At 56.7% G+C, this 14,782-nt stretch overlaps 1 protein-coding gene across 1 annotated transcript in view; it reads right to left on the bottom strand.

Moving 5' to 3' along the window:
- Positions 1-1,100: 1,100 nt before the first annotated feature.
- SFXN5 (sideroflexin 5) overlaps positions 1,101-14,782 on the bottom strand; it is a 114,993-nt gene continuing 101,311 nt past the window's right edge. Inside the window, exon 14 of the mRNA XM_008700487.2 lies at positions 1,101-1,151. Within this exon, the coding sequence (XP_008698709.2) occupies positions 1,101-1,151 (51 nt within the window). The remainder of the gene's footprint in view (positions 1,152-14,782) is intronic.

The following is a 14,782-nucleotide window of genomic DNA, read 5'->3' as shown; positions in this document are numbered from 1 at the left end:
ACGAGGTCCAGCTGGAAGAGCCGGTGGGAACCCCTTGATGCAGTCCTCTGGTTCCGGACAGGGAGTAGAGGCTCAGAGAGGGGAGTGGGCTTCTCCAAGGTCACACAGCCCATTCGTGCCATAGCCAGAGCCTGCAGTTCCTGGCTTGAGGGTGACTCTCAGATAGGTGCCTAGAAACCTGGCCTCCGCCCTCAGGCAGAAGACCCTCCCACTCAGGAAGCGGTGGGATGGGGCAGACGGCCTCGGGGGTGCTGAAGAGGCCCCCCAGATGGCAGTCAGCCGGGCTCCAGCTCCAGCCCCACCCTCAGCCCAGCTTCCAGCTTGGTGACTAAAAGGAGGATCTTTCTGCAGAGGTCGAAGTGCAGGCCCACAATTCCAGCCAAACATCATTCCTTCTTGGGGCTTCTTGCCTGGAGCTGGGGTCATTTCAGGGGCCTCGAATGGATCAGCAGGGTTCCACGAAGGGTGACCCCAGCCCCACGCACTGGGTTTCACGCAGAGGGATTGGTTCTGCACGTTGTGGCACGGTTGAGGGCCAGCCATGCTCAGAGCCAACTACCCACAAAATCCTGCAGAGGCCTCCGGTGCTCCTGACTCCCTGGGCCACCTCCTGAGGACCTCGGTCATAGCTGTTGGTTCATCCTGTGAGGTGTAGACTGCCTCCCCTCCACCTGCCCCCAGTTCAGCCCAGCCCAGCCCAGGGAGCCACTGGGCCTGGCCACCAGAATCTCTTGACTCTCCCTGCCCCACTGCCAAACCAACCAGCCCCCAGGCCTTCTCCTGCAGCCCCCACCAGTCAGCCGCTGTGTCTGGGCAGCTGCAACCAAGGCTCAGACTTGATAAAAAATAAAAATAAAAAATAAAACCAAAGTATAAAAGGATCCTAATTCTACCCCGTGGGCACTCTACAAATTTTCAGCTTCACACATAATTGTGCTGAGTAGAGTTTTGACAACCCCACGTAAGGCCCAGAAATGCACTTGATTGTTTTTTACAGGAAATGTGTCAGAATTCCTCTCCCGTATGTTAACATGTGAATAGATTAGTCTCCCTACCACTGTGGGTCCAGTGCTCCCCCAGGTGGCTCCGGACCGGTGGGGTTAGCTGGCCCCTCCAGGCAGGNTCTCAGGCTCTAATTGGGATGTCTCGATCTGAGGAGAGAACAACAACAGAGAAGAAAGGTGGGGGTGGGGGCAGGAGGGAAGGGGTGAGTAGCATTAGGGGTGAGTAGTGGAAGCTGGGAGTAGCATTAGGAGCACCCTGGTACCCACAGTTCTCCCCCTCTGCCACCTACTGACACATCCTTCTTTGCCGCCCTCCCGCCAGGGGCTACAGGACCCCTTCCCATCTAGGTCTTGTCTCTTCCTTTGGTGGGACATCTGTGTGGGTGACTGTCGTACACTCTGACCTCCGAGTTGCGTCTTCCTCATCTCCGATGGCCTTGCCCACTGCACTGCGCCATAGCCTCGGCCTGGTCACCACCACCCAGGGCCGCCCCACCCACACCCCTGAAATCCCCCCTCTACCCTCTTGGACTCCACAGTCCCCTTATCTTCCAGTACCCCCTCACTCTCTCTGTTTTTAGACCACAAAGACCTCAGGCCCCACACTTCTGACGACAGCTCAGTCTTCACACCCTCCCCCTCTAACCTGGACACCAGGGGCCATCACTCCAGCTAATCCCTAGCCCAAAAGTCTTCCCACCCCAAATGGCAGAAACCCAACTTTGGAGGAACTCAAACAGGCATCCACCTTCTTTCCACTTGAATCTTCCCAGGAGACCTACTGGAGACCACTCGACATTCACAGTGCCTGACTTTGGTGGGACCCCCACAGTGACCAGGAAACCTCTCCCTGCCAACCACTTCACCCAGTCGGCTCCTTCTCCCATTCTCCACAGAGAACCACCTTAAACCATTCCTGTCCTCCTCAGCCACTCCACCCTCAGCTCCCCACTCATCCTGGGCACAAACCTTCTTTCTACTTCAGAGAAAAAGCAGAAGACAACAGAAGGAACTCCTCAGCATCCCACCATCAAACCCATGAACTCCCTGTCCACACTGCTCCACACCCGCCCTCCTGCCACCCCCCTCAGAAGGCAAAACCTCCTGAGGCCCACCTCCCCCACACCCACTTCGGGAGCCTACTCTCAGACTCTCCTCCCCATGTCCCACCTTCGCAGTCCACTGACTCTTGACCATCCAGCATTTCAACACTGACAAGAACCTCCCATCTGATAAAACGTCCCATTAACCCCATGTCATGCTCCAGCTACCGCCTGGTCTCTCTCCTCCCCAGCAACCACATTTCTTTAAGGCACTGTCTCAACTGGCCTTTTCCACCTCCTCACCTCCCACTGACTTTTCAACCCACAGCAAATCTGGCTTCTCTTCCCACCATACTCCACAAAAATCCTTCTTTCCAAGTTCACTGCCACCCCCGCGCTTTGTGACATCCACTGGACACTTGTCAGGGTCGCTGGGGCTCAGCCTGGCTGGGCCGTCTTCCCTGCACAACCCCCGGGGGTGAGTCAACCCTCCTGGTGACGCCCAGATCTGAGGGGTCCCCTGCCATGTTTCTGCCCTGAGTCCTGGGCCTGCACCGGGGACTGCCTACTATACCTTCTCATGGGTATCTCACAGGCACTGGAACTCAACCCAAAAATGTAAATCGCAACTGAAGTCGCCATCTCCCCCTGTCCCACCCCAGCTCCCCACACCACCACCCAGTGGTGTCCTGGGACTGCCTCGCCTCCTCTTTGCTTCCTTCCCCTCGAGTCCCAGCCACCCCAGCCCACCCCCACCTCAGACAGTGGGAGCCTTCCCCACCGCAAGTTGGGCCACCCCTCTGTTCCTTATAAAATGGCTCAATGACCCCTCTGCCCTCAGGGACCCAGTCTAGACTCCTGTGCTGTCCAGCCCCCGCCTAGCTCCACCCTGCCCCTTGGACTGCAGACACCACACCCACCCACTTATTTCAGCGCCTCAGATCCACCGGCCTTTCCCCAGCCTGACTCTTTGCCTGAGCTGGCCTCTCTGTCACCACCTCTCCTCCTCCCCCTCCCCACTCTCCCTCTTCTCCCTGGGGGCTTATCTTCCACAAGGCAGCTTTAGCCATCTTCCCTCCTCCGGCCTGGGTGCGGCCGCTTCTCTGGGTCCCCACAGCTCCTGGCACTTCTTATATCCCCCTTGTGTCACTTGTTGCTGAGGCTGACTGTCCACTCGTCTCCCCCCTCTCCACTCTAGATCGCAAGCTCCGGGAGGCAGCAAACGTGATGTGCGATCGTGTTCATGCCTGCATCCTCGAGGCCTAGTGCCAATGCACGGGAGGTATTCAGTAAGTGCTGAATAAATGAATGGGAAGAAGGGCGGCAGAAGGTACTGGGAGGAGACGGTTCCCCTGGAGGCTCTACGGCAGCCCAGGTGTTGGTCTGCAGCTCCAGGGACTAAGCCAGGAGGGACGTCTGAGCCCCCGGCCTGAGCGAGCCGGAAAGGGAGGTGCTGCCTCAGTGAGGGGGGCCCGGGCCTGCTCTCCACCCTGGGCTGAATCGAGGAAGAGCGGGGCCTTTGTGGCTCAGTTCAGCGGAACCTGTTCCCGGGCACGAGCTCTAGGTCAAGGCACTGCAGCCCTGAAGATCGGGCGGAAGCTGCCATAGACCAGCGCTGCCTTCAAGGAACCCAGTCATGCCCACGCCCGGCAAGAGGGAGTTCAGTGTGGACCGGAGCTGCTGGGCATGGTGGAGTTCCTGGGGAAGGCGGACCCTTCCCCTGCAGTCCATGGTACCCCGATACCCAGGTTCTGGCCACTGGAGAGGGCCAAAGAGACAAGAGCTAGGCTCAGGGCCCAGGCCTCTTCCCCACCCCCTCTCCTCAAGCCACCTCTTCCCTCCCCACCCATGCCGGCCTCCGAGTCCCCTCCACCCCACCAGTTCCCCTCGTCCCCATGCCGCCACTGACACAATGCACAGTGCCCACGCTTAAAAATCTAAATGCTTTTGAAAATGTTTAACCTAGTTAGACAAATTAGCAAAAATTTGTGCAAAACAATTTAGGTATTTAAAATATTCAATGTTTTTAAAAAACTGGAAAACTGTTCTTAGCTTTCAGCTGCAAAAACCAACAAAATATAACATCCCAGCAATCTTACCATGAGGTGTAACATAACCCTTCGGGAAAGCTGTTAAACAGCTACTGAGGCATCCTGGGAAATAGCACTTCATTTATTCAAATGCACATATGTCAGGCTTTTGCACCATATGTCATTCCAAGCTATTTACAGTAATAATTAAATCTTAATCAACGTTTAACCTCTGTAAAATGTTTGAAGAATCCTAATCACCCTTCAGACTGCACTAATGAAGGAGAAATATATAAACATAAAAGGAAAATGATGCACAGATATCACACTGGAAAGAACAGTAATTGCAAAATTGTATTTCTTTTAAATATAATCAGTAAATGATGTAAAGTAAGCCAAGGAGTATTTTAAGTTAAGACATCTTGGATGTCAGAGGTGTGAGCAGCTAATTTTGTTCTGCTACCCATAACAGATGTAGCATATTTTATTTTAGTGCCATTATTAGCAACTTCCCATGCCGGCTTTCACCGAAGCACCGAGGCCCGCATTAAAACCGGAGAGGCTGCTCACCACCACGGTGGAGGACCACGGGCCAGGGCCACGGCCCACTTGACCCACTCGACCCGCTCCCTGGAGAGCGCCGGCCCGGGTGCAGACTGAGGCCTCGCCCTCCCAGCGGGCGCTGTCACAGACCCAGCCCCCCCCACGGGGCTCCCCACTGTGCTGAGGGCAGCAGGTAGGAGGGATGGGGGGGGAATTCGGGCAGAGGAAAGGCTCTGGGGAGGGGAAGGTGGCTGAGGTACTCAGGAGCAGAGGCTTGGGGACAGGGTGGCATTCAAGGCTTTTTCTCTCGTTTCAATTTAATCAGCCCTCAAGTCAGACGTCTATGGCTGCCAGCGCCATCCACCAGGGCTGGGCACACGGAGACGGACAAGGGAGCTCCTCCACGCCCTTGAGGCGCTCAAAGTCTAGGGGAGGAGTCACATAGGAAAGCACATGGATCCCAGAGAGACGAGGTGCCATGGAAACTGGGGAGGGGGTGGGGGTTACCATGTATTGAGGAAGGAACAAGGAAGAAAGACTTCTCAGAGGAGGTAGGCCAGGAAGAAAATGGAGGATTTTGATATGAGAGGGCAGGAGAAGTTTGGTGGATGAAGGGAGAAGCATCGGCTGGCCAGCATGGCCTGTCTGGTGTGGGCAACGTGGTGCACGTAGGGAACGTGGCAGGAAATGGAGGTGGGGTTAGGACAGGCAGGCCCTTGGAGGCCACACGAATGTGTCAGCAGGGGCCATGGGGAGCCATGGGAGGATTCTGAGCAGGGGCGGGCCATGATCCAGACTCTGTTTTAGGAATGTTTCTCTGGTGGCTGTGGATGTGGAGGATGGACTGGAGGGCAAGCGAGGGGGCAGCTGTGGAATGAGAGGTGCCAGGTCCTGCCCTATGATGCTGCCAGCGGGGCTGTGAGAAGGGTGGCACTGGGATCCTCTCTGAAGAGAAATCCATAGGAGTTGATGACCAATCCCATGTGGGGGTGAGAGGGAGGTGTCGAGGATGACTGTGCGTTGGATGACTCCTAATTCTAGCTCAGGAGCTGGGGTGGCTGGTGACGCCGTTCTGAGGCAGGGAATGCGGGAGGAGGACGGGTCAGGGTGGGAGGGTGACAGGCTCAGGCTTGGCCATGTTGAGACCCCCAGGTGCAGACAGGACGTGGGTTCTGGAGCTCTGGGCAGGGGGTCTGGGCAGGCCAGCAAGCCCGGGATGTGTAAGCGCAGCCAGAGTCCCCGGAGTGGGGGAGCTTGCCCAGGAGAGCAGATGGAAGGGGAGGGCGCCAGGCCTGGCGAACAGGCACATTTGAGGGGCGGGTGAAGGGAACAAGCCCATGATGGTGGCCTTGAGGGACCAGCCCAGGGAGCAGAAGCGGTGACAGAGGGTGCCACAGCACCAGGCCACATGGGTACCAGGCAAAGGGTTTTCTGAGTGGTCCCAAGGAGGGCTGAAAGGCTTCGGCCTTCGCAATGGGATTTGGTGACCTCCAGAGTCCAGATTTCCTAATCCCAACTCAGTGCGGGCCCCAGGCACTCGCCTCCATCCTGGACCAACTCAACCAGCGGTTCATTTAGACCCTCTAGCCCTGCCTGGAGCTGGGGCAATGGCGGCTCTCATGGGTGTCAGGACCACTGGGGGAGGACCCCGGGCCGCTTGAAGATCACCTCTCTGAGGTGTGGGGGTGCTGGGTCTCCCCCACAGAAATCACATCCAGGGCTCCGCTGATAAATGGGTGTGATTCAGCTATGGGGTGTGAGCACAAGAGCACCCCGCTGCTGCCTCAACCAGGCATGGAGACAAACGGCTGTGCTGTCATCTTGGGGTGCCCCTGCTGTTAGGGGGGCTGACGGATAAGCAGTGGAAGCTGGCTTTACGTGCCATGGAGGTGTGGTGGTCACACAGACTCACGGGTGGCTTGTGGAGTGAGGGAGCTGCTGAGGCCCGGTAAGGGGAGTGGGTACAGCAGGGGGGCCACCAGTAGCAGCCCAGTAAAGGCTAGAGGCCCCCGGGGTAGTGGGCCAAGGGCAGGGGCCTGGTTCTGACGGCAGACAAGCTCTGAGGGAACTCCTCCAGGGAGAAAGTGATGAGGAGAGAGGGGGCTGGGCAAGGAGTGGCCCCAGGGAGACGGGGCGACCCAGCCCCAGGCAGGCAGCGGTGGACAGGCAGGAACCTATAGGTCCCTCGTTCATCTAGGAGACACCACCTTCTCAAGCACCCGACCGACAGTCAGCAGGGGATGGGGAGCCAGAGCCCCAGAGGGTGGGGGCTGCAGGGCCCAGTGAGGAGGCTGAAGTTCTCGGCACTGTGTGATCATCCCCCCAGCCCCAGGACTGGCAGGGCCAGGAAGCTGTGGGCCTGCTGCGGACACACCCCACCTGCCATGCGAAAAGCAGTGTCACCCAGCTAACATTTTCTGCCCCCATATCCGAGCCCCCACCCCGTCCTCCACACTCAGGCAGACACCGCTGCCCCTCACAGCCGATAGCCCCCAACTTTTGGTTGCATCTAAAGTCAGTGGCAGAAAACACGAAGTACCATGTCCAGGACCCCCAGCCTCCCCTGAGCACCTCAGCGTCCCGGAGAGCAGCCTGCTAGGGCCTTCCTGGGTGGTGCAGGAAGGGTTAACCCTGAGCTGGCTGCCTCTGTCTCCTGGCCCATTAGGGTGGGGGGCCAGAGTCAGGAATGCATGGGGGCCACCTCTGCCTCCGAAGCCTGGGAGCACACACACCTGCGGCCAGCCCTGGCGGATAGTTTACATATTTGAACCTAGAGCTAAGGTGCCGAGACATAAACAGGAAACTGGATCCCTGGCCTGTGCCCCATTCTCAGGGGCTTTTACCTACTACAAAGAACTTCCTCCTCCTTGCTTTTCTGCCTCCTTTTCAAAGGCATAGGGCTGGGGGGTGGGCTGCTCAGTGTGACCCTGTGACACAGCTCAAAGCTGCCTCCTGCCCCTGGCCAGGGTTCTGGGCTTCTGAGCATCTGCAGGTGGTGGTGACATTGACATGGGGTCCAATGCCCAGGCCGGCACCTGACAGACTGTGTGCCCGAGGCTCCCTTCAGGCCCGGAACCTACTGGGCCGCACACCCCACCCTCTCTCTCCGGGGCTGAGCCGGCCTCAGGTCCTGCGCAGACACATAAGTCCAGGCCCCATCTTTGGTGAAGCTGTCCCACGTGTCCTGGAGGGCAGGGGTGTTAGGACGGGGCTGGGGAGCAGCTGAGGCCTGAGCCCAGACCCCTGGGTCAGGTCTCTGATGCTGGTTCTGGGGCTCCCACTGCCTTCCCAACAAAGGTCAGATTCCCTGGCTGGACATTAAAGGCCTTCTGGGACCTTCTCCAGGTTCCTCACCTACTGGAGGCTCTCCATTCCCAGTACATTGTTTGTTTAGCCTGTGAGGCCTGAGTCCAGCGATATCCTAATCCTCTAACGCTGCCTCCTCCAGGAAGTCTCCCCTGACCTTCTCAGACCATATCCGCTGCTGCTGCCCCTGGTGCCCCTGGCACTTATTTCCCATCTCCTTCACATCCCCAGTCCCAGGCAATTTGTTCACTAATCGTCTGTGAATACAGCAGTCCCCCACCTCACCCAGTTCAAGCCAGTAGGTCCTTGACAAAAGTCTAATCCAATTGAACCGAAGCTCCCCAAGCACAGGAATCCCATCTTACACTCTCCCGTCTCCCCTGTGCAGTGTGCACCCAGGGAAGCCTCAGACCCCCTCCCCATTTTGGAGATTTGTACTGCTCCTGGGTGCCCCCTGGTGGACCAATCGCAGAATCATTCTCTGTCCTCCATCTTTTGGGCTTTGAGGCCTCAGTTTCCCTGTATGTGTTGTGGGAAGATTTTCTACTTCCAGGGACTGAGATGAGGATAGTATCAAGAAACAGGTGAGACAGCCCTGTGGAAACTTGGAAAACCTGTGTGATGCTGCGTAAGGAAGGCCGGACCCCTATGGCTATCCTGGAGCCCAGGCCCAGTCTTGCTCACCGGCGTCCCCTCGTGGTTCACAAGGCTGAGCCCTTGCTTGTGAGCCAGGTGTGTCCTATGCTGCTTCGCTTTTGATCCTCTCAGCAGGAGTTTGCAAAACCAAGCCTCCTCCCTCCCTGTCCTGAATTCAGCGGGGCTTTCTAGAAGGTCCTAGAAAGATCCAGGAGGGATAGGCTGAGAGGTGGCCTGGCTGAGGCCTGTCACTAGGACATGTGTGTGCATGCTCGTGTGTGGGCCTGTGTGCATGCTCAGGTTTGGGCTGGGGGTGTGGGGAACAGGCAACATGACAGGTGGCGTTGGCGTTCCTGGGCTCTGAGTGGCTCTGCCATTCCCATCCGTCCCTCCTGGGGGGTCCTGTGGGCAAACTCCAAGAAAGCAGCGGGCGGGGAGGCGGCAGATTTCTGACGGCAAAAATAGCCCGCTTTGCAGTTCAGTAGAGACTGATTAAACCAGTAAATGAGAAAAACCCCAAACAAACATCTCCAAGCAAAGTGGGAGATGGATTTGAGATGAGAGGGGACGAGGCCCCTACTCTGGGAGAAGGTGAACGTCTGCGGACTCAGGAGGGACACAATGCCCTCTAGACTTTGCCTCTGGCCTCACATCAGGACTGGAAGAGCAGGAGAAGCAGGAACCAACAAATCCAACCAACATGCTCCGTATTAGGTGTTGACAGAGTGCTAAGTCGCAGCTGTAGGGACACCTATGTGTCGAGAGAGGGAGAAAGGACTATTGACCCGAGGAGGTAGATGGAACATAGGAAACACATGTCACCAGAGTCTACATGTGTGAGGTGAGACAGATCCTAATGGGGCTCATCAGAGAGGGCTTCCTGGAGGAGGAGTCATTTCTAGAACAGCTTGAATGTAGAACTGAGCTCATTCCCAACTCTTCCCCATTCTTGGTTGGGAGTTCAAATGCCTTCTCAGAGAAAGAGAGGCAAGTTGGGGGAGACATTTTCTTCTGGTGAGTCACAGCTTCCAAGCCAAGCTAGTTCATCAAAGCTACCATTTTCCTCAGAGCTGATGATGGGGAGAGAGATGGAAGAGATTCTGGTGTTCACTGGGGTTACCCATATTCTTTTCCCATATAGGGAGGACATGCCTCTTTGTTTCTTAACTCCTAAAGCTGGCAGGGGGACCAAAGATGGTAGGGGGTAGGGAATGAGGAGGGGGTGGCCGAACCTGACCAGGTCATCTACAGCATGGATGTGGCTTCTAAGAGCCACCCTCTGGGGTCAGGGTGAGATGTGGCTTGTGAGTGGTGCGAGGACATGATGAGGGCCTTCGCCTTCTTCAGATCATGCCTTCTAGTGTCCTGGACCCTGTGAGGCTGAAGTGAGGAGAGGCTAAGCTGAGGGGTGGGGTTGGCAGGGTTGACAAGGGAGGCTCTGAGCAGAAAGCCCTGGGGGCCTCTGATGATGTCTTTTCTTCCAGGCAAGGCGTTTGGCAGAAGCTGGAGGGGCAGAGGGAGGGTAAGGGAGGGGGTCCCTTGCTGAGTTGTCAGGGAAGGCCAAAGAGCAAAGGCCAACAAACCAACAACTACAGGGCAGACCAACAGAACAAACAGGCCCGACAGGATACAGCCCGAGCTACCGGTGAACCTGACGCCTGCCTCCCCCTCCGCACCAGCAAAGCGCAGGGAAGAGGGACACACACAGCCCTGCAGAAGCAGCCCAGAGCTCTCTCCTCCACCTGCAGCCAGCCAGAGCACAGAGCGCCTCTTCCCTGTGCCCCCATTCCAGTCCCTATTGCTGCTGGGAGACCAGAAGAGCAGAGGGAGGGTCCAGGGGCCACCAGGCATGTCCCCAGGAAGGCGAGGCTCTGCCCATTAACCGTTTGGCAGCACTCTCGAGTCATGCCAGGCCCCAGGAGGTGGCTCTCAGAGGGCAGACCCATGCTGCAGGCAAGACACCTGAAGGTCGGCACCTGACTTGGGGTCACACAGCCTGCTGTCAGCTCTTCTAACTCTAGAACTCAGGCCTGGTCTTGTGGCTTCACTTCTGAAGCCCTAATGGGCAGAGCCAGGAAGAAACGTAGCTCTACCACCCAATGGCGGGGAAACTGAGGTCTGGAGGTTAAGACCAAGGTCACATGGATAGTTGAGGCTGAGGGATGCCAGCCAGAGGGGAGGAGGGTGGACCTGGGGGATGTGGGGTGACCCCAGCCCCAATCCCACCTACAGACAGGGCAGAACCCTCAGTGGCCCCCTCTCTCTCCCGCACGCCTCACTCATCCACAGAAAAGCCCCACCTTTTCCTGTGGACACATTTCAACCTCACCAAATCAGCTAATTATTGACAGTTGGTGAAGAGGAGATTTCACTTTTTCCTCCTGTTAAACTGCTCCTAATTAGTTCCCTGTTACCACGGCTGGCTCGCCCGCCCGCCGCCCGCCCGTTCGCGCAGTAATCCCGCTGCACAGTGCCTCATTAACCTTTTGCTCCTCTCCTGCCGCCTGCCAACAAGATGAAGACAAAAACAGATTGTCAAACAATGGCTGCGGCTTGTATGTGCAGCCCCGTTCCCCAGCCCCTGAGCTCCCGGGGGAATAGTGGGGAAAAGAGAGGGGAATGGGGTGGGGGGGAGCCCGAGAGCAATCGAGGAAGGGAGAAAGGCACAAAGGCAGAGAGACAGAAACAGGCAGGGACACGGGGAGAGGACTTGGCCAAGGTACTGCTTCTTGCTCCAAGGAGACATGAGGTTCATTAAATGGGATTGGAAGCGCTCCCAGGTGGGGAACGCTGCTGTCGGAGTTGCAGGGACATTCACCATCCCCTGGTCCAGCCTCCCGTGGCAGCCAAGCCTGTGAGCATGAGACTGGACCCTGGACATCTCCCTCTTTGGGACCTGGGACACAGAGTGTGTGTGTGTGTGTGTGTGTGTGTGTGTGTGTGTGTGTGTGTCTGTGTGTGGTAAGCATGTATCTGGGGGAAGACAGAGATGACCACATTTGCTGGAAACCAGGGCCCCAATCTCCAGAGAGGGCATGGCCAGAAAGGCCACCACAAATCAGGCCCCACATGCCAAGGAGGTCTCCACAATCCATGTGACCTTGAGCCTTGAGTCACCCCGGGCAAACCCCAGCACAGCCTCCACTTTATTTTCCTGTTACTATACCAGCACCTGACATTTCTTGTTCGTTGGGTTTCTGTCCATCCCCTCAGAATGGAGGCTCTTGAGACCAGGGGCTATGACATGGCCCTCCCAGGTACAAGAAGAAGGGGAAAGCAATCTAGGATCTCTGGGGTAGGGAAGAGAATCTAGGTGTGGATAGGTCCATGCCTGGGCCCAGCCTGACTGAGCCGGCCTTGGCCAATGCCCCACAGCCTTAACCTGCAGGTCACAGGGTCTGCCAGGGCAGACCCGACACTCCCTGCATGGTGACAGGCCTGGGGTCTGGAAGGAAGGCCATCCCTTATGCCCTTGTTCTCACACCCAACTTCCTAAGGAGGTTCCCTGCCCCACCTGCTGGCCCAGCTCTGGGTTATAGATTAAAGGCACAGACACCTACTGCAGAGGGTCCCTGTGAACATGGTCTCCCTGAAGGGTAGGAGGGCTGGCTGAGGGTGCTGGAATGTTCCTACAGATACATGAGCAGGGAGCCATCTGTGGCTTAGACTCAGGCCTTCTCATTGTATAGTAAGGTGGAGGTGGGCTGGGGAGGGGTACAAAATCCTTCTATGAGTATAGAGCCGATTCCATCATTACCAACTTCAGACCTTGGGCAAAGCATGCCTCATTTGTTTCCTCATTTGTAAATAGGAAATAATTCTGGTGCCTATTTTCATAGGATGGTCATTTTCTGGACTCCCATTTCCCCTCCCCAACCAAGCAGGCTACTCTACTTACTGGACTCAGGGCCATGCCTTTCCGTCCCGGGCCATGTGCTTCCCTTCCTGTGCATTCCTCCCCATACTGCCCCTCTCCAGGCTCCCATCCCCACCTCATGGAACACCCAGGGAGTGAAACTTTCTTTGGTCTTCTCCAGTGGTTTCCCATCCATGAGCTCACTTCTCTGAACACAGAGGAACTTGACTACCATTGGCCTCCTAGACGGCTTTGCCCACTACACTCCCCCAGCTGCTAATCTCGTCAACTCCTGGTCCCCCTTTCAGTAGCTCACCTTGTGGAGAGCCCCTCCTCCTTGAAACACCCTTGTCCTCAGGGTCCATGAAGGCACTCCATCAGCGTCCCCCCCCCCCGCCCCTCTCTGCTCCTGCCTTTTCCCGATGCCTTTCCTTCCTCCCACAATGAGCTCATCCCTTCCTTGGCTTCAGCTCCCCCCATGCACCAAAGGTTCCACATCTCTGGCCAAAACCTCTCCCCTGAGTCTGAGATGCAGACATCTAACGGTTTAGGTAACATCCTTTAAAAGTCACTAATATCTCAGACGTGAAGGGCATGGGGAGAACTTCATACGAGAAGTCATGCAGTCACCAGCATGCTGGCTGGCCTGGGAGACGCTTAGCAAGTGGTCACTAGTATTATTATTTGCAATTTGCATTTTAAAATAAGCACCATTTTAATAGGCAGAAATATGAGTTTACCAAGAGCAGACAAAATTCTCTCCCAGGGATTGTAGGGAAGATTGAAGTTCTTTCCTCAACCTCTGGGGTTAGTGGGTTGGAAACTCCACACCAATCACTGCAGGCCAGCCATTCTAGAAACAAGTTCCTAAACTCTATCTCCAAGTCCCCTAATTAATTAATTAGTGTTCCAGCTATTACTCCTGTTGACAACCTTGGTGGCTCTTGGGTCACCCCAAGCAAGGATGGGTCAGCCCAAGCAAGTCCAGACGTATTGTGGCAAATCCCACCGGCTTCCGGGATGTGAGACATGATTCCCATAAGGCAGGAGCAGTACCTCGTTAGAGAGAATTAATTGGGAGGATGAATGGGGGGGAATGAGGTCCTCTCAGCCAACTGGCTGATGGCCTTGGTGTCCTAGGTCACAGATAGGCCTCAAAACACCCATACGGCCTAGGCCGGCCTGCATCCTGGTAGAGGGGATGCAGGTGAGGAGGGGACACTGAGGCCACGTCCCTACCCCCCTTTCTCAGAGAACACACTTCTCGTGCAGTGATGATGTTCTTCCCAGCCTAGAAAAAAGGCTTGGGTTTCAGTGAGAGGGACTTTGGTTAAACACTCAGAAGAACTAATTTCCATGCCTATTTGCGGCACGCATGAGGGAAGAGAGGAGCCTGGACCTTGACAGGGAGCCTCTGTGAGGCCAGGTCTGCTCCCGGAGACCACTTCCTGTGGCTACAGCCAGAGGCTTGGGTGGGTGGACTGTGGCCATCTCTCCATTGTTCGCCCCAGAGGAACACCTGCCGAAGGCCCACAGCACTCTGAGACTCTTCCCCTCCCCCCAACAGGGTGGCCCCCAGCCCCCTCCTCTCTCCACCAGCCCAGCGCAGGCAAGATGATTGAGGGAGGAGAGAAAATCCTGTAGAACCAACAGATGCAGCATTTCCCGGGAGCTCTGGCCTGCGAGGGGGCCTCTGGGGTTTCCTCTTACAGCAGCACCTGGCTTCTGTGACTTTGGGCTGGTGCCTGGGCTGCTCTGGGCCTCCGTTTCCCCAGCAGAGCCAGGAGGATGGTAAACTGGATGACCCTGAGCGATCCTTCCCACATATCAGTGCCCGATTCTGCACCGTGAGTCTTCTCTGCCCTGGGTCCCTCCCCATGCAGACAGGTAGAGCCAAGGCCTCCTGAAGCTGCTGAACATCGTGGTGCCTCCAGGCACCTCTGACCCTCGCCTGGAGCTGTGCGCTTAGCCTGACTGTGCAGAGAGATGCCGCTGCTTTGGGGAGTGCTGGGGCAGCCCTTCCAAGATCGGGATGCCAAGACCACCAGGAAGTGCCCTCCCTCCCATCTTCACAACTTTCAGGCAATCTGGAGCCCTTGGCTCCATTCAGAGTCCCCAGACAACAGGTAACAGCTCTTCAGCTTTCGTACAGGGAGAGGTATCCCTGGCTTCCCAGGAAGCCTGGGCGCTGCGGGCATGAGGGCTCTCCAGGCACATATCACACACCAGGCTCCCCACCCCAGTGTGCCTTGGCCCTCCAAGACAGGAGCCTCGCCCCGTCCCCGTTTCCTGCTAAATCTCTGGGGCTCAGTGGAGGGAAGTGATTCCAGTCCTCACCTTCCCAGGATCTCAGGGCCTGGAGGC

Source organism: Ursus maritimus, unplaced genomic scaffold (genome assembly GCF_017311325.1).
Source record: "Ursus maritimus isolate PB19 unplaced genomic scaffold, ASM1731132v1 scaffold_6, whole genome shotgun sequence".
Classification (NCBI taxonomy): Eukaryota; Metazoa; Chordata; class Mammalia; order Carnivora; family Ursidae; genus Ursus; species Ursus maritimus.
The sequence above is the reverse complement of the archived record's forward strand: the minus strand, read 5'-3'. Positions and strand labels throughout refer to the sequence as shown.